This window comes from Teleopsis dalmanni, chromosome X (assembly GCF_002237135.1).
Source record: "Teleopsis dalmanni isolate 2A chromosome X, ASM223713v2, whole genome shotgun sequence".
Lineage (NCBI taxonomy): Eukaryota > Metazoa > Arthropoda > Insecta > Diptera > Diopsidae > Teleopsis > Teleopsis dalmanni.
This window is the reverse complement of record NC_051848.1, coordinates 10005723-10030903: the sequence shown is the minus strand read 5'-3', so window position 1 is coordinate 10030903 and position 25181 is coordinate 10005723. Positions and strand designations below refer to the sequence as shown.

General features: G+C 31.8%; 3 protein-coding genes across 3 annotated transcripts in view; 1 reads left to right on the top strand and 2 right to left on the bottom strand.

The window, feature by feature from the left end:
* Positions 1-68: 68 nt before the first annotated feature.
* Positions 69-506, bottom strand: LOC119689019 (kappaPI-actitoxin-Avd3b). Its single transcript, XM_038103751.1, has 2 exons — positions 354-506; positions 69-278 (listed from the first exon to the last, which is right to left on the bottom strand). The coding sequence occupies exons 1-2, from the start codon at positions 454-456 to the stop codon at positions 70-72; spliced, it is 312 nt and encodes a 103-aa protein (XP_037959679.1). The 5' UTR covers positions 457-506; the 3' UTR covers position 69.
* Positions 507-7210: 6704 nt separating this feature from the next.
* On the top strand, positions 7211-7771 carry LOC119662331 (male accessory gland serine protease inhibitor-like). Its single transcript, XM_038071932.1, has 2 exons — positions 7211-7359; positions 7496-7771. Exons 1-2 carry the CDS (start codon positions 7293-7295, stop codon positions 7678-7680), a joined length of 252 nt encoding a protein of 83 aa, XP_037927860.1. The 5' UTR covers positions 7211-7292; the 3' UTR covers positions 7681-7771.
* A 2304-nt stretch (positions 7772-10075) lies between these two features.
* The window catches only part of LOC119661956 (protein kinase 4), a 78400-nt gene continuing 63294 nt past the window's right edge, over positions 10076-25181 (bottom strand). The window contains exons 7-8 of the mRNA XM_038071479.1: positions 11864-12021; positions 10076-11335 (exon numbers count right to left, since the gene is read on the bottom strand). Of these exons, the coding sequence (XP_037927407.1) occupies positions 10722-11335; positions 11864-12021 (772 nt within the window). The 3' untranslated portion in view covers positions 10076-10721. The remainder of the gene's footprint in view (positions 11336-11863; positions 12022-25181) is intronic.

The following is a 25181-nucleotide window of genomic DNA, read 5'->3' as shown; positions in this document are numbered from 1 at the left end:
TTTTTGTTTTTGATCATTTTTTTTTTTGATTTTCGTTTTCTTTTTTCATCATATTTTTTGTTTTTTTTATTATTTTCGTTTAATGAGTTTTGGTGTTGTTGCTACCGTTGTGCGTACGCATGTTTCTTCGCACGTTTTCAGAAAGCCGAATTTGTTGTCATTACCTCGACAGCCGCCAAAGCGAAAGGTCTTACAAGTGTTTGTTGTAGTGTCATAATAGTAGCGTTCCAAATTCATTTTGCATAGTCCTGCTTCAAGTGGTTGTAGACACTTCTGATCTGGAAGTTTCATATTAGTCATATTTATTTAAGAATTCCATCAGCGAAGATGATATCATGTGTTAGAATGTTTACCTTGCTTATCGACGCTTTCCACACTTCGAATTAGAGCAACGAATAGCACAGTTAGTAAAAATAACGCGCCGACTCGCGCGATTACCCAAGACGTCATAGACATTTATTTTGAACAAATTTAATTGCGAACTTAACTATCACAGCTTTGGTGACCGAATGATTAAAAATAATTCAAAACATTCGACTGAAAATAAACTATTAACAGAGAACACCCAATAATTGAGTACATATCAACCAAGCTATGAAGTAGGGCTCCAAACAAAAAATCAGATATAACCTATTTAGCATAGTATATAGTAATTCTGTGTTAAGTATTTATTTGACCTGTATTAGTCATTGTACGAGTATAGTTTAAAATTACGTTGGCTTACTGAATAGCATAGAACACATAGCAGATAGTAAAAATGCCATTATCAGTTCCATAGATTTTTCCTGTAGAGCCCTAAAAAGTAACAGTCATTTGTTATGTGCAAAAGTGTGATTATATGTACTTCATATCACGTTTACGTAATGTTTACCATATATAAAGTTTCCGAAGTCATCACAACAAAAGCATATAGTTTTAATAATAAAGTTTTAATAAAGTGTTTAAAGGGAGACTAAACTACATAAAGGACTTAAGCCGTGTGTTCATTGTGATGGAATTTTGCTAAGATAAGATTTCTAAAAGTTTTGCATATAACTAAACGTACTCATCCCTCGAGAACTTTGTTATCGTTTAAATGAAAAATCTATTGTATTCGTATCCAAAACCATGACGAGACCAAGGCTACTTAATTTCTTCATTAATAGAGCAAGTATTTCGTTGACTGATATGCTGTAGTGTAAATAATTACACATACGTATGTCTGCATTCAGCCATGAAAATGAGAGCAAAGAGCGAGACACTGACTACGATCGTTGAATTCGTTGATAGCAGCACGGGTTCTGCACAGATCATTAATGAAGAGCTCCTCTGTACACTGCCATATTTCATTAGAGTAAATTTATTTACATTAAATAAATTAAAAAAAATGTAATTTAGAACTCAAATTAATGTTAAAACACTGAGGCAAGCGTTTAAATAAATACATTTTACGTAAATTCATCGTATATTTCATACGCCATTAAATATCTCACGTTGTATTCCATATGACTTAAAAATGAACGAAAATTGTTTTACGCTTAGCAAAGATAGAAATTAGAATGCTATCAGGGACCACAGATGTCGTCAAAGTTCGCTTTACTTATGTATTCAACGAAAGTTAGTAAAATCAGGAATAAAGAATTGTGTTTTAAGGTGAATATCTTCTTTCTTTCTTAGTGCCCGTTTCTCCCTAGTGGGACATAGGGCTACTTAAAGTGGATATAACTTTTTATAATTAAGAGCAATAATAAGTTTTATAACCAAACCGATTTATGTTATTTATGTATGTTCATTCTTTTTTCGAGTCAGCGCAACTCGGCACTTTTACTCTTTGATAGCTGGGGGTACTACAGGGTCCCACCCATCTCATTGACTAATTTACGTATTCCTTATAAGCTTCATGATTATTCAGTGATTGATGTTCAAGGTTTTGACCGTAAAATAGCACTCTTACTGCAGCACTTTATGCTTATGCACTCTTTAATGCTTAAAGCTAAAAAGGGACGGCTTGTAACTACTTACTTACTTATTTAGTTGGCCATTAAAGATGTGAGCGTCCTTAGTCGCATCGAGTAACCTACGCCAGCCAGCCCGATTAGTTGCTGGCTGTCGCCAGTTGGTAGTACCGAGTGTTCCCAAACCGTTGGTCACCTGGTCCTTCCATCGAAGATGCCGATGTCTTCTATTGAGTTTTCCACCTGCAGGTACCGAATCAAAAACCTTTTTAACCGGAGCACTAAGCCAGCGAAGCCGCTGGATTTTTATGCGTTTAATTAAGTCAATGTCGCGATATAGCTTATACAGTTCATCGTGTCATCTAATTCGAATCTCGTCGCCAACGCGTAAAGGACACTAGATTTTCCGAAGAAATATCTAGGGAGAGGAGATTTCTTTGTTGACAGAAAGTGTTTTCTTTTATTCTTATTTACTAGCTTCTAACTACTACCAGACTACTTATTGATCATTCTTTAAAGCTTCATACTTATAGTTATATTATAGATACGAACCAATTTACTTTATTGATTATTCTACAGTACTTTATATATGGTATGTTTTCTGGATATGAAGGATAATACTAATTCGGTAAATTTTAGTAAAAACTAAAATACAATAAAAACAGTGAATATTGTACTGAAGTTCATTATTCTCATCCGGTTTTTGTTTTCTTTTTCAATCTAGAGTTGAATTCTCTACTCAATAATCTTCAATTCAAAATGATTTTTATGATTGATATATGGTATACTACATTGCTTGTTCAAATGCCTTGATAGCATTTTAAATTCCTTATTTGAAAGAACTAGAATTGAAGTATTAAAAGGATTTCATAAATTTCTAATAAATAGAATATGCTTATTATATCAGTACTTTTTGATCAAAATACTCAATTAAATCTAATGAAAGTGTAAAAGTGCAGCTTAATAAAAAACACTTGGATTTATATTATATAGGGCATGATATATTATTTTATGTATTTCTTAAAAGTTAATTCTAATCGTGAAAATAAAATTTTGTGTCTCCAGTCCGAACTCTCTCTAGAATGATCCAAATTTCAGTGTCGAAATTCGTCTGTCTGCCTACACGGCTGGTATAATTCTAGTTCAGTAGTTTATTTGTGTAAGAAATAATAAAAGTATATTATTTTAAAAGACTTATCCATTTTCAGCAAAGTACATATTTGTTATTAAAAAAGTATTTTTTTCAATTCTCTATTGTCAAGCCGAAAGAGACATTTAACGTGACGCATACTGATGTGACAGTAACAGAAGATTTTTGTTCATGCTGCTCTTAGAACAAAAAGTCTTTTACCTGAGGTACTTTCATCAATCCATTAATAATTATTTTCTTGGATATTGAGTCCATATAGCTTTTCTGAAGAGTATTTCTGAAGAACATAATACTTACTGATGTTAGTATCTATCATATATCAGAGATTATAGAACCTAAGTAATAGTTAATCCCAATTTAAAGTCTTGAAGCATGTTCAATGTATGTACTTGTACCTACTGGTGCGCTACAAATATAAACACTTCGAACAATCTTTGTTGAAATCAATGGCACTTTTCGTCGATAAAGGGTTATTTGGAGATGAGTACTGCTCTAATAATAATAAAAAATACAAATTTGAAGATTTAAGAAAAATTTACTATAATAAACAGTCGTTACAGATATTGGATAAGTAGCGGCTGTTATAAAAAATGTACAAGGTTTTTATAAATGGCATCTTATCACTATAATGGGACGATTATAAAAATAAATTTATAACTGAAGTTACGAATATCAATAACCATTCAATATCGAACCATCCACTTCGAACAGGAGCTTGCGAAGGTATTTAGTTAATAGATGAGTTTTTTAGCACACTTTAAAGAAAGAAATAATTAAGATATTCAGTAAAAATATATTCCTTTGGAAGGAATTACTCCGACGTATAGAAAACTTTGATTTATAAGAACACCGTTTCAGAAAACAAAGAAAGTGTAGCACTGAGGTCATTGCATAAACTGGTATCATCCTGGTAGTAAATATCACCATCAACTGTTGTTGCTCCTAGCTACAATATAATAATACTTATTTAATAGAGAATGAATGTACCACCCAGGTTTATTAGCCACATTTACCTGATCTACTGAACTGCTTTTGAAGAAAAGCTTCTAATCGATCCAGCGAGAGGAACGTACTGGATTTATTTTCATATAATCATAGTCTTCAAATAAAAGTCTACAAACTTTTATTATGGGGCTTAATCGTAGAGTGTGGTACTAAGAAACCAGTTATTAATTTATTTTAATCAAGAAATTGAACAGGACTTTTATTGTTGACCCAAACAATTCAATTTAATTGTCTTGAAACGAAAGCACAAAAAAAACACCAAACTAATATAATTAGATAAGTTTTGATTCTGTTTTGATTGTGAAAGTTCTAGCTCTATAATGATAATTCTAGCACTCTTTCTCCGTGATCGAGCAATATCTGTGCCTAATAATACTTTCTTATTTATTATTATTTTTTCTATTAGTTGACTCAGACATGAAATTGTTGAACTTAAGTAGATGTATGTGTTTTATATTAAACCTTTCAAAATACTTCACAGTACTGATTGCAGAACCTAAATTTTTGCTGAAAGACTATTTGAAATTTCTTATTACATTAGCTAAATTGAATTCCTATCCATACAAAACAACACTTTTTCATCCGTTGAACACTAAGATTTTATCTAACAGTGAATTTAACTTATGCATCGCTGGACTGAATAGTCTTCTTATTCAACTTTTATTTAAATCGCTTTATCTTGACTAACTAGTACAATATAGGATTAAGTTATTTTAATAGCAGTTTTAATTGAGTAACTCCCAAATGTGGACTAAATCGGTAGTTCACATTTGGGAGTTACTCATCTTTAACGCCAAGCACAGTTGACCACTCTCATTGAACTTCTCCTTAACTCGCTTAATTCAAGTTTGAATATATTATGCAGACTTCTCTAAGAATGGTGGAATTACTCAGCTTAAAGCAAGCTTTAGAGTTATTTAACTCTATCAACTAAAGAAGTAATAAACTATCAAATTTTAGAGATTTTGTATAAGTAGATCCGGTGTTGTCCTCCCTACTTCGGACTAAATGTCAAGCATTGTTGTGTCAAGCATTGTCAAGCACTATTAGCATATATTTTAAAAGTACATTACAAAGGGATTTGATTGTTTATAGAAATTTGCATTCAACTGACGATAACCGACGATATATGTGACATGCTCATATGTCACGCTTAAGATGCAGGAACTGGAAATACAATGCAATCTAATCTACTGATTGGTTATCAGTTGTGAGTTATTGTTTTAAGAAAAAATTGATTGGTTTCATTCTTCTGTGGTGAAATTGTTTTTTTTTTTTTGCTGTAGTTGGCACAAAGTATTGAAGGTGGAACTACAAGATTTACCTCTCCATTGAATTTTTGTCTACCTATAATATAAACTAAAAATCATCATCATAAGTTAGCTCTTTAAGGCGCATAGAAGGTCTCAGCACTTACACTAATAACTCATAAAAAGTCTTAAGAGACAATAATTCAATCTCATGAGGAACTAACTAAGCATATACAGCTTGAGGTTGTAAGGCCAATCTTTCTGCAATGTAAATGACTAAAAAAATGTGAAGTAATAATAAGAACAAGATCAGAAATTAGTTCAAGTATACTCCAAAACCTACTGTGAGATATTCGTGTTGAAGGTCTAAACTTACGCAACACTTATTTTCAGATTTTTTGGTTGCTGCAGTGCGCTTCTAATTTTGATAATGCCATACACACTCATATAGAGAAATAACATCCTCTTCACGGTAAGTGATAAGAAGACAACGGAATACAATAACATAAGAAATCGGCATTAATACGATTGTCGATATATACCCGAGAATATAAACTATAATTACTCTGCAGTGGCGTAGGCACAATTTCGGCAAAATCGCAAGGGAATGAGTGAAAAATATATATTAAAAATGTTTTTATATTATTTGAAGAAGTTTTTATTAAAAACGGAGGGTGAGGTGACTTAAAGAACATCTGATTATGTGGTATACGTCGAGCATTGCAAGGTATATAGAAAAATAAAATGGTATAGTGAAGGAAATCATACACTAAGCGGGATTACAGAACTAAAAATAATTATGACTTATGTATAAACAAGAATCTCAAAATTAAATCTTTTTTTTAAATAGATAAATATAATGACTAAAACTATTTTCAAATAGAAATGTTCGGACCGTAGTGGATTGCAACAAAAAAAAATTTTTTGCCCAACCATACATCTGTTTCGAGTATTGCCAAATACTTATTATCATTGGTCTTCAAAAATATTTACCAGGCAAATGCTAGTCTTGGAACTTTGAAAGGGCCCAATTTGAAGCAAATGAAAAACATATTTTAAACGAAAGACCCAAAGCTACAAGAAACTTGCGTTTCGAAAGGGCTTCGGAGACACGTAGTATCGAAAATAGTTTAGTATGCAAGCTGAGCTAAGTTCGATTAATGTAGCAGTCACTATATTGAGACTGACAGAGAGGCACAGAGAGGTAAAGCACAGGATATTTTTGTTCTCAGCGCTGGATACTTCTGTAGGAGAGCTAAAGACAAGTTTCCCTAAAAAGTAAGGTTTAAGTAAGTAGCTGCAGAAAAAGTGTTTCGCTTCTTCTAATTTTCACAACTTATACAATATTAATAGGAGGAAACTTCAAGCCTAGGATCGTGACTACCAAATAAGCAGGGATCGTTTATAAAACACACAATCTTAGAAATGTTTAATATGTAGGTAAGTCAGAACTCAAATTGCAATAACGAATTGATCACATTTGATCACAATTTTTCTCTGAAAAATTTCATTTAAAAAATTTTCATTAGTTGTATATATAAAACCTGTGCGTTAAATTGAAAATTGAACATTGGATTGGGCTACCCCTTGTTTCATCTATTCTAGCTACGCCTCTGCATACATCGTTGTGTGCAAATTATCAATAAAAAAACTAATGCTTATACGAATATGAAATAAACTGTGGATGTATGTAGTTTGTAAACGTTGTTGAGTTCACCCCTCTTGAAACCAAGTCTGCTACGTCTTTGTCTTTGCCCTTTACGCTATCTTCAAGTTTTGCATTCACTTAAATACTAGTGGTAGTTAAAAAAGTACTAATATACAATATACAGTCGCTTCTATACAAACACGTCCATAAAATTCGCTGATTTTCTAGTTTCATATTCAATCGGTGATTAGTTGGTAATCAGACACTCCAGCAACGTAGCACCTTGTGAGATCGCAGCTATTAAAATGAAATTATTTTTATATTTACTTTCTGTAGTTTTTCTCATTAATGCAGTTTTGGGTTTAAAAAATGGTAAGTAATTCTTTTTCCAAATAGCCTTCTCTTACCGGAACTTTATAGCTGTAAGGACTTAGAGACAATTAATTTTATTTTAATGAGTAAATTCTGAAAATTAAAACTTTTTTTATTTTTTTTTTCCTATCAATAGCAGCCATTTGCGGTTTGCAACACTCGAAGAATGGAGACGGTAAGATCGCCTGTTTAGGTTATAGACAGTCCTGGTCTTATAATTCTGCCGCAAACGAATGCGTGCAATTCATATATGGCGGTTGCCAGGGCAACGATAATCGTTTCGATTCCAAAGAAGCGTGTGAAGATACCTGTAAGGAATAACTTGAACCCAAAAACTAGCATTTCATAAGGATATGGAACAGCGAATGTCTATCAAAACTATATAAATAAAACAAACGTTTTAACAATTGAAGTTGTTTTTATTTTATTTCAAATTTAATATAATTGAATGCTCTGGTTTTAATACTAAATAATTTTCTTAATTGTGTTGTCCTACTTAAACTTACTTGATATATATACGACGTAAATATAAAGCTGAAATAATCAGCCTTCAAATGAAACAAATAAGCTTAGTGATACTTTGTGTTAATAAATATTGTTCAGATACTCGTACAGACGCGCATCTTTAATTTCGTATGTATTTGTGTAACTGTGCCTGTGTCTGTGCCCAAAACTTTGTTAATACTTCCCGACTCTCAACCCATTAAAAGCTCTTGATTAGAACAAGAAATATAAAACATGCGGTGAAAGAGAGGGAAGAGACGGAGAGATAGAGAGATAGAGAGGTAGAAGTACATAGAAGACAAAAATTCGCTAATGCTAGTGCATTAGTGTTCCAATGCTGATCTAGTGCTGTTGGGTACTGTGTATGCACTGCAACTATTGTTGGCGATCTATCTCTACATGTACTTGTTAATGTATTGTGAGCAGTTTCCGATCAGTAGAAGGCGTAGCGCATAGCTGGTCGATAAACAATAGCAAACAAAATAAAGAAGCTAACAACAACAGCAATATACCACAGTTGGTCTAGAAACTCTTTTCTAAACATAGGTGTAGCCAAGAGGGATAATATTGAGTTAGAACCCACTGTACTCCGATTGTTCAACAAAATAATGTCTTGGTCTTTTTCGATGGGACTTTGCTCTATTGACCTAATCTAGCTACACCCATGTTTCTTTCCAAATGCTTACAAGTTAAATCATACCGTATATATCTTTTTATAATTTAAAATACCTATTCGCAGAGACGTGAGACCTTACTCCAGAAATTTAGTGAAGGTAAATAAATAATTCGATCAAGTAAATTCTTAGAGACCGATAACTTCGATATCCATTCAAGTTGTGGTTAGACGCTTTTGATTGTAATGTATTGTACATTACAGAATGCTTCTTGAGTGGAGAGGTAGGCCGCACCTAATCTACACCTATTTCGATGTGAAACAATGTATGAGTTTTGCAATTTTTAAAAAGTTATAGCAAAACCTGTTTGTCGAAACGTGATTAAGCGTCAGATTTTCTATGATAATCTCGAAAGTGCTTAAACTACGGATGACTAGTAGAGATGACTACCAAGACGACTTATGGAGTTCTCATAATCTGTATGCATTTCTTACTGCTCAGAGATTTACCTGTGAAATTTTTTTTTTAAATTACAGAACTTTTATTTTTCTTTTCTTTCTACTTTTACTCTCCGTCCTTTTTTCTACTATTGGTGTTGTTGTTATTGTTTATGTTGTTGTTATTATTATTATTAGTATAGTTTGTGTTGTTGTTGTTGTAATGAATAAGTGCAGCTATGCGCTTTAATGAATGTAAGTTAATCTCAAGTTCGTGGAGTAGGAAAATAAATCATTGCTGCTGCTACCGCTGTTATGTGTGTGCGTGTATGCGCAAGTATGAATACATATAAATATTAAGTTCGTTGCTAAGTAAATTTATTATTAAAAATTTATTTGTAAGTTTACTTTATAAAATTAATTATGCATTCAACTAATTGTTTTAAAAAGTTTTAAAGTGGAAGCTTGACTAAAACTTTCAAGAATTTTATTTTGTTTTATTTGCAATTAAAGCTATTTTCTAAATTAAAGCTAATTAAATGATGTTGAGAGTTTATTTCAAAACTAAACAAAAGCGCAACGTAATCCAGAAAGCTATAGCAAAATTCATATATTTGTCTCAAATTTTAATTTAGAAAACATGTTGAATTACCTGCTCTCGGTCCCATACCCCGAATATACGATTAAAAGAAATTTTTTTTGTGAAAGGTTAATGTGTTGGTAAGTAGATCTATTTTGCGCTAATTATATATAGATTGTTTCCCATTTACGTTTTAACTGCCATCACGTGACAAATCAACAAACACAGGCACTTCTATTGAAACATATATACATATAACCCCAGATTGAACTTTGATATTGCCTTATACTACATAAAGAACTACATAATATAGGTACATATATATATATATATATGTATATATATATATATATATAAGTAGAAAGCTTAGAAGATACGAGTACATAATGTATACTATAAGGGCATACATATTATCACCTTATGGTTTAATATGATCTTTAAACTTAATGAATATTATTCTTTAATCGAGCACGAGTATACATACGAGTATAAATCGTAATTTTAATGCTAATTTTTATATTTATGAAAATTATTTTATATTTTTGCAATAATAAATATTTATAAACTTATCGTATATTATGTGGGATCCTCACTATTCTTAGATATTTAAAACAAAATTTTCTTGTATACATATTTTATCTTGAATTCTTATCTTCTCTTCACTTTACGTCACCTGGCAATCTGTACATGACTGTCGGTTGTGGAAGGATGCCTACATGGATCATTGCGTTTAAGGTTATTAGCAAATATTTACCATTCAGCACCTACTTAATACCACATTATTGATGTAGGTGTCAGTACGAAGTTAGTAGTTCATCTTATTGAACTAAAATGTACTCACTAAGATGATTGTGTATGTTCCCTGTATGCATCTTCTTCCCTCCACTCTTTCAGGAACTTATTTTCAACATCAGATTTTATACCAGTGGAAAATACAATTTTCGAAAATTCCGAAATATACGTTAATCGGTAATGTATAACTTAGACCTCACCTCGTCTGTTACTCCAAGTTATCCGATTTGTTGTCGATAGCTGCTCAATTGTTTCAGTTATCGTTAAATTCTCTCTATTATTAGAATACTGCGTATTGTGTTGAAATAAGTGGGTGCGTTACTATTTGGCACTTCCCTCGTACAAACAGTAAATCTACTGCGGAAGTGATATATGTGTGCGTTCTAGTCTATGTGGCGAAATTGTGCAATTTAATTGTGAATAACAATTTTCATTTTATTCGCACTTGGTAATGCTGGCATTTGGTGGGGTATCTTGTCTTAATGATGATTGAGTAGGCGTGGCTGGTGGTGAAAGTTGATGCAAAGACGATTGCTGTTGTTGTTGTTGTTGTTGCTGTTGCTGTTGTTGGTGCTGTTGTTGCAATTGATATACGGAATTCTGATGTTGCTCCAGTACACCAATGGCAGACAGAGAATTTCCGGATGTTAATCCGTTAATAGTATTTGCCGTCATGTCCTGCGCTTCGTTTTTTAGTCTTACGCTGTTGTTATTATTGTTGCTGTTGTTGTTATTGTTGTTGTTATTGTTGTTGTGTGCGTTGTTTAGCGTGTGATGATGAAATGAAATTGGTGGCAAATGTAGGCCCGGAAATGCAAGGCCAGCAGCAGCAGCATGTAGTGATTGCAGTAAGGCGGCAGAATGTTCCTGTGCCTTTCGTCTCAGCTCTGCAACCGAATTAGAACGTGGGTCGTTGTTTGCATGATTCGATGATGTTGGTGACTCTGGTGAACTATTTGCTGAAGAAGATGAAACTGGTACTGACGAAGCTGCCGGTGGCGGTGGCTTTAGCGAACAACACGAACACAATCCTGGGAATGTTGGTACTCCTGCAAATAGAGAGTATACAAAATTAAATCAATCTGACTGATGGAAAACTGTTTTAAGATTAAAAAGTGAGAATGTTAGAAAACATAATTCATGTTAAATAACTCATTTTCTTAACCATCTGTCTTAGGCGGCAAGTCTAGTATCGAAATCTCAGGATAATATGATTTAATTTAACTAAAAGCTTGCCTGCACCTCTGTCGATTGGAACACTTCAATTCAATTATGCTAATTTGTTAGCAACGATTTCGCGTTCGCAGCAAGCGACGACGCCAATCAATATTATCTCGATTGACACAAAATCAACGCCGTATATTATGGATATGAAATGGGTGTGATTGAATGGGCAGATTGACAGCCGCCAAAATAGATTCAAAATAGAATAGAAATTCGATGGTAAGTAATTGCTTTTCCAAATAGCGATTTTTACTGATTTGGGATGCGTTCATTTGGTATTCTCAATCTGTGTTTTCACATTGCACCAAAAAAGGTTCAGGAGACCATTAAATATTAAAGTACTCATAACTCACCTTTTAAACTAGAAAACAGTGGTTGATGAGAGAATTGAGAGCTGAGCGATGCCAGATGAGGTGGTAAAAATAGTGGAGGATGATTTGTACGATGACCAGCTGAATTCACGTTTGAAGCAGGGCCTGCAGCATCGTTGAGTAACGGACGAAAGCCACAACTGAAATTGTAAAAAACAAAAAAACCATTATACATCGTAATTATAATTATTTATAATTTAATACAATTATAAATAAATAATTATTGGTTAAAACAGAACAATTTAAACTCAACTAGACTTAGACTCATAGTGTCTGCTTTTTCTTATACTAACCGCTAATCGTTTAACGCTTTCGAAGCACGGTGACTAAATCTTGATCAATATTAGTGATCAATAATGTGAAGCAAGTTAATCTATTCTTAAGTCTGTTTGATTTCTTTTATTTTAGTAAAGCACTTATAACAACAAATGAGAAGATTAGATAGAACAAATCGAGCTACATTTTTCAAAACATCGAATACAGGCTATATGTCAAAGTTTTTATTTTAAAATTTTTATATTTATTATTTTCATAAGATTAGTTTGAACTAGTTACAATCAATTAAAATAATATCCAGTTTTTAGTAATATAAGATAGAGACTCATTACTCCATTGATTTCCCAGCGCATTTAACTATTAAAGCCATTTACCGGATATATATGTCTTTCATATTTTGGTGTTGTTCTATATATCAAAACGTTGAACCGTATCTTTCTTTGAAAAAGAAACCAGGCTATCACATGGCTATATCTTTTAAATTTTAGTATTATAATAAAGCATTTATCCGTATCTCTGAAAAAAACAAGATATGTACATTTCATGTAAACGTCTTCTTTAGCCAAGCCTTCTTTATAGGCATGCCTTCAATTATTACTCTGTGACTCTGTAATACCCGTTACCTTCAAAGAAAAAACGGATATAAAGTGAGTTCTACTACAAGTGTATTTATCTTTATTAGATACTCTCTAAAAAAGCTATACTTTCCTGTAGATGTGTATGATTCTTTCCATCTATATGAAGTACAAAACCTATGTTATTATTTTAAATCAAACTTTGTTATGGGAATAGGTATCGGTGTCGTTCTATAAATAGTTCACATCCCTCAATTGCCGTTCTACTGTATGTCGTTTTCGCCAAACCGGGTTGTCTAGAACATTACAAATTCCATCTCAGTCCTGGTAAACAATATTGCTACTTAATCTTCTAAAGAATGCCCTATCCAATTATATTCTATACCTGTGTTCGAGCTCACAGAACGATATTGGATATTGATTGGGGTCATCAGAACTCAAAGAACCTCAAAATTTTCCATAAACATAGAGATTTTCACAGATACTCTCAGTTTCTCACCCGATTTTGTGATGTTTTTACATTCAATCTTTGAAAAGAAATTAATGCAACATAGTCAATTACAATGCCTAGATAGGATAAATCTAGTAAAGTTATTAGACAAAAATTATTTCTTCATCTTTGTCGAAAAAACATATTTTATAAAGGCTTGTAGTACTTTACCATATTGTGAATTTTCAACCAACCACATAACTCAGAGGTGTGTTAGGAGTAAGTTAAAGTACTACTTATGGAACGTAAGGTTATCTGGTAGAGTAAGAATGTGAGAGTGTATGTACAAATATTAGTGACAAATGAGGAGCAAACATCATATATTTTTTTTCTTTTATCTTATTTATTTTCATTTATAAATAAGATAGAAATACTAAGTTAATTTAATAAGATAAGGAATAAATTTATTTATTTATTTTTAATTAAGTTCAAGTTATATTTGCACTTGAGACGATTTTCAATATAGGACTTAAACTCAGTGCCACTCTTTTCCTATAGAACTCTAATAGAATTCTAGTCAAAAGAAATTAGATTTTCCTATGAGAGTTTTAAGTTTAGATGAAATCAAGTTCCTGCTTTTAAGTAGAAATGAACATTAGTAGTAGTCTTCATCGGTTTGTGAAAAAAATTATAAATTAAGAATACAAACTTCACTCTGAGATGTAAGAACTAAACCAATCTATGAAACTACCAATCCATATATAATATTTTGTATTTGTATTTGTGATCCCGACGTTCGATGGTTGTGCTGTTTAATTCAATGGTCGTGTGCTTCGGGTGCCGCAGAGTAGAGTAGCAATGATGTTAAAATATTTTTAAATTATTCCTCAATTGAAAATAATTAAACATATTTAGGCATAATTGCATTAATATTCATAAATTGAAACATTTAATATGTCAAGCGCCACGAATATGGGTGGCTAGGAAAGAGCTGGAAAGCAGCCTTGCCTCGATACGTAACGCTGGCATTGTACGTACTATACGTTGCGTTCCATGTTTTGTTTATACGGGCCAAATTCCTAAACTCTTTCATCGCGTCTCTCCATACCTACCCACGTCGCTCCCATCAGCGCCCAGCTTATCGTTATTAATTTTATTTCATATTCCATTCCTTTCCATTTCAGTTTTACATTTTTTAATCATTTAATTAAATGAAATGTATCTTTGGGTATTGTATGGAAGGCACGCAACTCAATATGGATTTTATTAATTTATATGTTTGCTGACTCAATTTGTTAATATAATTTTACTTAATTGATATGTGACAAGCATTTAACGAAGTTGTTGTTGCGGCTGGCGTTGCTGGGTCTCTTTCTATTTATTTTAGTTCAGTTCAGTTCTGCGTGCACTTTTTATGGACTAGAAAAAATGTTATGGTTTATTGAACAGAATTCGAAAATCCTCTTCAAAAAAGCATTGATGTGCTCTATTCGTATCGGTAAAGCAGCGTGTTACGTTACATGGAAGACTATGACTCTTAAAAATCTATTTAAAGAGTTTAAACTTTCAAGTGTAGTTAGGTTAGGTAGGTAAAGTCATTAGACTATTATAAATGTATTATAATACAGTATACTGTATAATACCTTTATTGTACTTTTCCTTCACTTTTCCCTATTTCAATAATTATTCTCATTTTTGCAATTATCATTTTGAATTTTTGCAACTTATCCTTTGGGATTTAAGCAAAATACGATAGGATATCAGCCGACGGCATTTTTATATTACATAATCTTAAGGTTCTTAGAGCGTAACAGTGACAAAGCATATTGTATACGCCCTTCTCTCCTTTTTCGCCTTTCTATTAAATTGAAACTTTTACTCGAATAAATTAGGTTAGTTATTGCAGCTATCCACTATTGTTGACTTAGGCCACTTGCTAATCTATTATAATTTCATATGCCTTGAAGTTTGTTTTCCTTCCTAATTTTAAGAATTACACTGATTTGTTGAAGAATTGGATAAAATCCGTTAGTCTACCAGTTGACAGCGTTCTTAATTTTTTCTTATTCTTCGTTTTCATATTAAACTGAGATTCAGTGAAGTCCGATTATCTATTAGCAGACAGAGTTTCAGTGTTTTTGCAGTTTCAATGAAAGTCAAACTAGCATACTTAGTATGAAGTTTTGACATATCTTCCTAAAAAACAGTGTCCTACTAGTACAGATACAGATACTCTATATCTTCTATATAGTTAGTTTGAGAATCCATTATTCCGATTAGATAATTTTTTAACTAATTAGCTGCTTCAGAGGGATTAAAGAAATGGATTAAAGAGTTCTTTCCTCTGAAGAATGTGTGTTTTTGCAATTAGTTTATCTAGTGTATTAAGAGTGTTAATATCTGGAATGTTACTTAAATGTGATACTGGTGGATTATATTATTTAGAGACTAATGACAACCGAAGCACATTTAAATCTATTTTCTTTTATACTGGAGATTTTGACTATATATTTCATATATCAACATTCTGATAATTTTGATGTTATCCGCTGCGTATATTACGGCTTCATCAACTTACAAGATTTTAGCTTGAAAAATGCTACAATCATCGATAATTCCGCTATACATGATTCATGCTAGATTCTCAGAAAAGAACCTCAAAAAAACATTTTATAATATTAGGTGTATTATATTATAAAATTTACTAAATTTAAATAAATTCTTAAGGTTTGATGGATTTTTCCTATTTAGTAGTATTTAGTATAATCGTTTAGAGATAAGCGAGAGCAATGACTATTTTAAACAAAATACATAAAAAACTTTTAAGAAAAATCAAACATTTTAAATTGTAAAAGGAACCTCTTCTCTCATTATTTGAGAGATTTATATATACACACAGTCTTAATCCATTATGGAAGCGAATGGAACTCATGTTTAATAAAATATTAACATCTGATAAACTTACTTGGCTTACCAGTATTCATAAAACTATATATTTTATCAATGCTTTTGGCGAATTAATCAAAGAAACGGAAACCGTTCACCCCGCTACTAGACGTAAGGCGGTGAGAGCGCAGCTTGAATTTGAAATATGGAAAGTCAGTACTTGAACTTTGCATGTACACAAGTACGATTTCCTCCTGATAGAACGAACACCTTTCATTTTACAAAAACCGATTTTAAATGATTCATGCAGCCCAGTGCAATTTCTAATGTGCTATAGGGGAAGTCTGGCGGATATGAGCGACGCCTAAAAAGAAGAAAATAATAGGTTAAAATTTGTTTTATTAAAACAATTAGTCGGAACTACCGATTGAGAATTCAACTTTGTACTCCTCTTACCAGTATATTGACCGACTCTGAACATGTTTACTTTATAATTGTCAAGTAGTAACAAGAGAACGGACCCACAATTTAACTTTTTCTTATATTTCTTTTTCACAAGAGATGCGAGTTACAGTTTTATGCTACGGTAGCCATTTAAATGAATTTCAAGTAAAGATAACCCCTATTTTAGACAAGAAAATCGCTGTGTCATTTTAATAAAACAGGCAATATCTTCAATGCCTGCACTAGTGATATCGGACAGACAGTTGAGAAAGGAAAAATCTAGAGTAAATATACGTTTACTGGCGAGTGACAGATGTTTTGAGAGTAGATTTCTCTTCTTACATTTTTCTCTTCTTACAAAGAATCACAGCCATGACATGGTAGGAAGAACCTTGCAGTCCTGTTTTCAAGCGTTCCTATAAGAGGGTGTCGCATTGGCAACTTTATAACTTTGGGCAAATATAAACTTTTTGTTTTGGAGTAATAACACTATACAAATTTTTTTTATACGAAAATTCTCGAACTATTAGTAACATAAATTCTAACTAGTCAATTATACATTTTCTCTTAATGTGTATGTTGAAAAGGAAATATCAGAAAAGTAGAAAAGACAACCGTTTTTTTATGTGTCATGCTTTTGGAGCAAAGTTCTCAGTGGTATTTACCAGACAAAATATACGGAGGAGAAAATAAGTCTCATGCACAAAAAAAAAATTTGGGTCTGCGTATATCTTTTAAATTCAAAAAGCTCAAAAAAACTGTAGGATATTTGAAATCGGGTCTTATGAAGTCATTAAAGCAATGTAATCCTAATAAGCTTTTTATAATGATACTAGTTCTTAACTGAATAGTTGATGTGAAAGATGTTTTTTTTTATAACCAATGGAATCAAGAACACTTGTAAGAGTATTTGTACACCGATATAGAGAAGCCATTCTTTTACATGAGACAAACCGATCTCGTTAAGATATGGCGCAGACCGAAGTGTCGCTTTAAGTAATCCGTTATCAATTTCAAATCTATACTGTTTAGTGAAAGGTTTCCATATTATAACTATTTTCTAGTAAATTTTCGTAAAGGTTACTTTGAAAGAGTGAAATATATTAATTATAATTGACTTAGAGTCTGTTAGTTTGTGCGGTACGATTGAAATTTTCATAATAATCTTGGGGAAGCATAGTTATGTGCCTAAATAAATGCAAAGTTGAAGTGGATCTTCAGTCTACCTGAGTTTTCTCCTGAAAACTGAATGTGGTATGAGTGATGAGTGAGTACTTAAAAAATGTAATTTTATCTTTCAAAAATTTTGTAAATGTTGTACCTTATGGCATCTCTTAACTAAGTTAATAAAAAATTAAATTAAAAAATTTTTCTACCTCAATTTTTGAATTTAAATTCGCAGTGAAATTTATTCACCTGCAGCCTCCAAAGCGAAGTAGTCTGACAACGTCTGACAACGACGAAAAGAAAATTTTTTGGCCACAACTCGGTAACAACATGGGCGCGTTCCTAAATTTTCGTGGTTTCAATAAAATTTTTTTGTTAATGGAATTTTTACTTAATGTCGACATTGGCTTATGCAAAAGAAAAAAAAATTAATGTGAGTAAATCTGCTGCAATTTTATTATGAAATTAAAAATTTTCGCGTATTAGAAAAATCTAAAAAAATTATATATTTTGGTACTATTTTTCAGACTTTTCTCATATCTTCTAAATGCATATTGTACGAGTATATAAAACAAAAGCCTTGTTCACATGTTTCGGAATTATTTAGATGAAGCTACTAAGCACTACACAAGCATCATACGAGAGAGTGCACGCGTCTAATGAAGAATGGGGAAATGTGCTTGACAACAGCAATGTTTATTTATAATTAAGCACTCATACTTTTTCGTAATTAAATTTTACAGATGCACAATTACGCTCTGGGACAGAGAAAACTGTCTCCAAGCAAGCTTTTAACTGTATTTTTTCCTTTATATTCAAAGCACGAAACAATTCATATGTTTTCTGATTTATTCAAGTAATTTTAAAGGAGGGAAGGTACTTTCTTTGTTGCTCATGGGTCTCTTTTTGAGTCACCTTTCGCGATGCAAGTAAAGCATAAGCAATGCAAGTTTCAAGACGTTTTTCTGATATCAGTATGTAGACTTCAACTTGAAGGTATTATATATTTTAATTTCTCTCTTAATCAAATTTAAAATAATAAATATTTTAATATAAAATGATATTTTTTAAATGGGATGTAATATGATTTTTTTACTGTATCATGCAAAATAATAAAAAATATGTATAAAAAAGTGAATTTAAGAAGTTGATAGGATGGATCGGAATTGTATAAATAGACTTTTATAGTGGAACAACATTCATTAAGCGTTTGAAAACGTGTTAGTTAGGTTTCCTTCTCAAATTTGGCTCTTTAGTTAAGTCTGATATGAAGAGATATTACTAAAACTTCAAAAATGAGCTCGGTTTATTTTAATAAACGTTGCTGAAAAATCAATAAAAATTAACAACTATAGATATAAATTTAAGATCTGTTATGACTTTCTGTAAAGACTCATGTTAAGTTTTATGAGTAGTAGGAAAGTAGAGATTAAGAGACAAGGTTTTGTTTTAACTACTAGCGGTATATATATTCACAAGAAGGTCAAGAAGTAGAACCTTAACAACTAACAAAAAAAAATTTTTATTTTTAAACTCACTTGGACCGTTAGTCCAAGTCCGGGTAAATCTCAGTGACCCATAGTAATCAATTACAATATTATTTTCTATCAGAACAAAGCACAATAATTTAATAAAATTTGTAGAGTTATTTTATTGAAACATTGTTTTCAAATTATCTATTTAATTTATTAATTAGCTTACGGTTCAGACCTGATTATTAAAGAGTCTTTTATTGAACTATTGCAACAATACAGGTTGGGTAAACTATTAGTAGCACGGTTAAGTTTCAAATCAGTAGGTTACTAGGGGCTTATCAAAAAGAATTGCCAGTTATTGTTACTCACCGTTTATGTAAATTGCTTATATTAACTGGCAGTAGATGGCAAATGTGCTTTTCGTTATCAATGTAAAAATGTACAATTTTAAACTTCGAAACCTCTTTAAAAAAGCTCTATCGATATATAGTATAAAGTAAAAAAACTGCTCTGAATAGTTATTGTTAAACCGGCATAACTAGGAAATCATTATTTATATTGAAAATTATACTCTAATATAATAGAAGGCAGTTTACTCGCTAAATTGAGATAAAAATGCCTTTGGTAGTGAAAGTATCGTTTACCGACGGTGTGACCTATTGAATTGTATTTTACTCCTATCCGAAACCGTAGTTGCACAATTACATACAATCTTACAAATAGTTTTATCGTCTTCCCATTTTGTTTGAGTATCAGAGGAAATGTAGATAGTCTATTGATTACGTATTCTGTATTCTTAATCGAAACAATAAGTTTCCTATAAATTACCAATATGGCAATAAAGATTATATCGACATCTGCAGTTATTGTTAGATGAGCAGTGAAACTTGGACCCAACTGACAATGAAGAATATATCGACATCTGCAGTTATTGTTAGATGAGCAGTGCAACTTGGACCCAACTTATTAGCTCGTAATCTGCAATTGTCAATAAACGAGTTTAGTACATCCATATGGCTTTTATTGAACCATACAAGTCCTTGGATCGAAAACTTTGTTGGGGTTATCAATAACCTGAAAATATCCGGATTAACTTCAGAGAATTCTTCAAGGTATCACACAGTAGATGGCAGAGGTTGAGCACTGCCTATTCTACTAATAACTAAAGATAACCCAAAAGTATTTCGTTCTTAATTTACCTATTAATCCTTTTAAGTAAATAGATGAAATTCTTCCTTCGCTTAGATTTATCTAAAATAAAGTGATTGCAGTAACGTTTTTCGATTCGAATTGTTCATCGGAGACATAGTGCGATTGTTGTGATAGTTTCTATAGTTGTATTTATCTTAAGTAATATGGAATGGCATGGAGTATAAGGAGTGTGGAGTATAAAATATTTTTTTTAATAATTATGGATATAATTTCTGAAAATTTAATTCAGAGATGAGTTAGAATAAATATGTTTGTTGTGATGAAGTAACACAATCGGCGCAAAGGATGTAGACTCATTTCACCTCTCACATACGGATATTTACTCGAAATTGTGGGCGCCAACACGAAAGCGTTTTTCTGTTTGTACTAAAATTAAATTTTCCGCTTTTATTAAGTTTTGACACACTGCCTCTGTTGGTAGGCAACTTGGCAAAATCACATAGGCCAACTTGGTCCTGAATTCAGCCCAATTGAACAACACTCACTTCTGTTAATGAAATAAAATGAAGACACAACTCAAGGCAAGTTCAACATTAAGAATTCGCATTAGCATAATTCGGATAGAAAAGTTTTGTGTTAATTAGAGCAAACTTTTTTCGTTCCTTCACATAAGTTCATGTACTCGTAGTAGACACACTCAGATTTAAACATCATTCCACTTGATTCATTCTACAATATTGCGATATAACCGAGCACACGCATCACTTGCGACCTCTCATCTTTTCCGCGGCAAGAGTGCAAATCCTTACTACATATGCAGCGCTGTCAACCCAACTTAAAGCGCCCAAATTGTAAGGCGCTTGGATGTTGAGGCAATGGTCCACCATAGCGTGAGGCAGGGATTAACAAGGCTAAATTTCTGTACGAGAGCGACGGCAGATAAGGCGGCGAGGCATTTGTGTGAGACTATGTGACTGTGTGACGCGCTGTGCTTTGCCTGCCAAGTCGTGAACGTCGAGCGTTGTCAGGAAGAAAAATTCGCCGTCATCTCTTCCGCAAGTGAGGAGATTTGTTTTAATTGCATGATGAATATTATAATATTTACCTAATTTATTATTGAAGCACGTAGGTGCAGAATTATTCATTAGCTTAAGTTGCGAGTTGCTAAATTAAGTCGAGCCATTTTATTCCAAATATATAGGAAAGAGTTTCGACAGCAAATTTTCAGAATAAAAATGGAAATTAAAGTGAAAAAGGATACCACTTTGAAGGATATTTCAAAATTTTTGTATTTTAAATTGATTTTCCTGAGTTGAAAAATGGTGTTTGAATTTGGTTATCTAGAAATAAATATGTATTATCTATAAAAATACACTATAGATATAAACGTTTAATTGAATATCAAGTATAAAAGTTAGTAGTATAGATAATATGAACTTCGATTATTACTTTTCTACTTTTATATAAAGATGAGAGAGATTTTCATATTTATAAAATGTAATTATTATTGCTAAGCTCTACACAGTAATGTTGATTCGAAATTAAAAAAAAATCCCCTATAGCTTTATTTATCACAAAAAAAAATTTTTTTCGGACTCCAATGCTCCACGTTTTTCTCTGTCAGTAATATAGCAATTAACAAACGTCGAAAGGTGTGTCACAATTACTTTCACAAAACCTATCCACCTATCTATCTGAAAACTCTGTGGAATAAACATAGTATTGATTTGTGTTTAGGAACTTAAAGTAATAATTAATTTAATTAAGTATTAAATTAATTATTATTAAATTAAGTATTAAATTAAATTAAGTGTTATAGGTCTCAGTAAGTAAGTAAGAAGTTATAGGTCTCTGTTCGCTTAAATGCGGTTTTTTCTTTCTTTAAAGTTTCAAAGAATATTTCATTTATTTATCTCTAATATTACTTATCATATAAAACATATTTTTAAATGTAATTAGAACAAAACTCAAACAAATTTACTGCACAACACGAAACACAACCGAACACGACGGATGCTCGTACAACAAGAAGAATGAAACAACTTGCTAACCATTAAAAGCAGCCCACACACAGTGGTTGCCAGATTGATATAGATAATTTTAAACAGTCTCAGACAATCCAAACAGATAACTTAATTGAAGACGTAAATTAAATTTTATGAGAAAGAACTAAAATTCAAAAATCCAGATTCTTTTAGAAAAAATAGGTAACATAAGGTAAGTCTATTCTATATTCTATATACAAAAAACTAATAAACCAAAAATTCAGATTCTTTTAGAAAAAACCTAAGGTAAGTCTATTCTATATTCTATACACAAAAAACTAATAAACCAAAACTTCAGATTCTTTTAGAAAAAACCTAAGGTAAGTCTATTCTATGACACAGCACTAAAATCCAAAAAATCCAAACTCTTTTAGAAAAAATTAAGGGTATGTATATTTTATGACACAGAACTAAAATCCAAAAAATCCTGATTCCTGAATCCTGAAAAAATCTAGGGTAGGTCTATTTTACGATGTAGATCAAAGTCCAAAAATCTTTTAGAAAGAACTTATTCTATTTGTACGTGAAATTTACTTTTTGAGGAATAACTATCTATCAATTGATAGCTTAAACTTATGAAACCTAAGAACCGTAAAAATATAAGTCAGTAAATCAGACGATTTTCTATAAGTGGATGATGCAATTACTATAAAGGAAAGAAAAGAGAAAAGTTTTTTTATTAAAGACTTAGATTTTAATATGGTTAAACAGACTTTGAGGAACACTATGTATTATTTTATCTTGCTTTCTTCAGCTCTTACAAGAAATTCGGTTCCGTTTTTAAATTTGGGTTCTGTGAACTTACCTACGTAAATAACTTCTAAATGCATTAAAAACTAACGATTACGTATCGATTTTTAAAAGTGTTCTTATTAATTTTACAAGTAAGTTGAAAAGGATATCACAAGGTTAGTAAGTGTGAACCTACAGGGAGATCAAGGGTCTTACTGCTGCAAAGAGTATCACAAAGTCATTTTACTGAGGTTTAAAAACCGCTTTTAATTACTTTCAGGTTAAAAATGACTAATTATTATATCATAATTATGCAAAATTATATTGTTAAAGAAGAAATCCCTTTGGAGTTATCAATTAGTAAAGAATTTCATGTCGATGCTACAATAAATCTCATTAACAGAACATAACACACTATAAAAATACTGCATATCCTTACCGTCCCCTTATAACTCAATCATTATTTTGCTCTGACGTACTAATCTCGAGACAACGGATGAAATAATATTGAGTAAGTATCGCTAAGCCACAGGAGCAGTGGTAAACCAGCGGGCGGCAGAATTGACATTTGGCAAATGACGTGTTGTTTTTGTTTAAACACATTTCGATCATTGCGATTGTATGTGGCTTTGGCGTACTCTCGTGACGCCGCCAGGAGTCATGTTTACAGAAGTTCTACTCGCTAACAACTAGTGTCTCCAGGTTTCGCCCCCCGTGGAGAGGTGTTCATATGAAAAAGTAAATAGTATTTTAATGCAGATTTCGGTACAATAAGAGTTCCCACTGAGAGCAGAGGCGTAAGATTGGAATGTTATAAATTATTTGTTTGTCTGCTTACTGCGAAACAATGCTAAACAATTGTTCACATTACTCAGTTTGCCTACTTATCCTTTTATTAGTTTTGTAGTATTTTCGTTAAATGAACTGAAAAGGTCCTGTAATGTGTACATTATTATTTTCAGTCAATTAAGCTAACATTTTGTGATGTCAAGTTAAGAATAAGTGCTCCGATAAGACTGTTACCGTATATGAACTTCGTGTTGCAGAGAAGGAGACTATTAGCTAATATTAAGAAGAATAGTCTTAATAGAGAAGAGGTATTTGTATACAAATTCATTCTAATAATCTTTAGTTAGATTAGCTTCTTATTAATACAAATATTATTACTTTTATACGGAAAGATCTATTACTCTTTGTGCAGTCCTTAAAGTTTCATTGATCAGACGCGTTATAATCACTACTTTATCCAGTATAACATTTAGTGCTGTATTTGTGTAACCATTGAGCCTTCTAGATGTAATTAAGAAAATTCGATGTTACCTCTATTAGTCCATGTTGCCAGTTTGCTTAACATCGGAGCTTAATAAATAAAAATTTCACTTTGTGGATCCAAGGTACACAGATAAGAGCGAGGTAAAAACGTCAAACGTCATCAATTAATTAGAGCGTCCCCGAAATGTGGTTATATACGGACTATAAACTAATTAAGAAATTGGAATATTTCCTAAGACCAATGATGATAAGTACTTGATAATACTCGAAACAGCATTGTATGGTCAGCTAAATTTCAATAAGTTAAATAAATTTTTGTTCTTGTCTTTTCATTCCCATTTGAATTCGTCTAATTTTCAAATAGTTGCTCTTCGTCATAGAAGCGCATCACCTTGGGCAAGCGAGAATTAACATTGAGGTTAAGGTGTTTTGCTAAGAGTATTTTCTGGATTTTTATATTGAATACATAGTGAGTGTTACTACATATCACGCTAATTTGGGAAGAGTGTAAGGTGTTTTGTAGCCAATTGAACTCATCAATAAATAATAGTATTTTTTAATTTCTTTATTGAATATATATAGTGATGTGAGTTAAAGAGTTAAGCGCCTATATACTTATATACTTAAATCCATTTGTTTATACTTTTTTGATTCATCTATTTAACTATTTAACTATAACTATTTCTAAAACTCATCGTAAATGATAAATAATATTACAATATCAGAGTTTAAAAATAAGTTTAATTTAATATGTATGCCTCGGTGTTTCAGAGCATGTTTCAGATCATAAAGGAATCATAAAGGAAAATCATTTATCAAATGCAACCACAATACATACTTGAACTG

Excerpts from the sequence above, each read along its gene's own strand:
- LOC119662331 (XM_038071932.1), top strand. The coding sequence starts at position 7,293 with ATGAAATTATTTTTATATTTACTTTCTGTAGTTTTTCTCATTAATGCA. Across the intron at positions 7,360-7,495 it reads AGTTTTGGGTTTAAAAAATG|CAGCCATTTGCGGTTTGCAA; the intron begins GTAAGTAATTCT and ends TCCTATCAATAG.
- LOC119689019 (XM_038103751.1), bottom strand. The coding sequence starts at position 456 with ATGTCTATGACGTCTTGGGTAATCGCGCGAGTCGGCGCGTTATTTTTA. Across the intron at positions 279-353 it reads GGAAAGCGTCGATAAGCAAG|ATCAGAAGTGTCTACAACCA; the intron begins GTAAACATTCTA and ends TGAAACTTCCAG.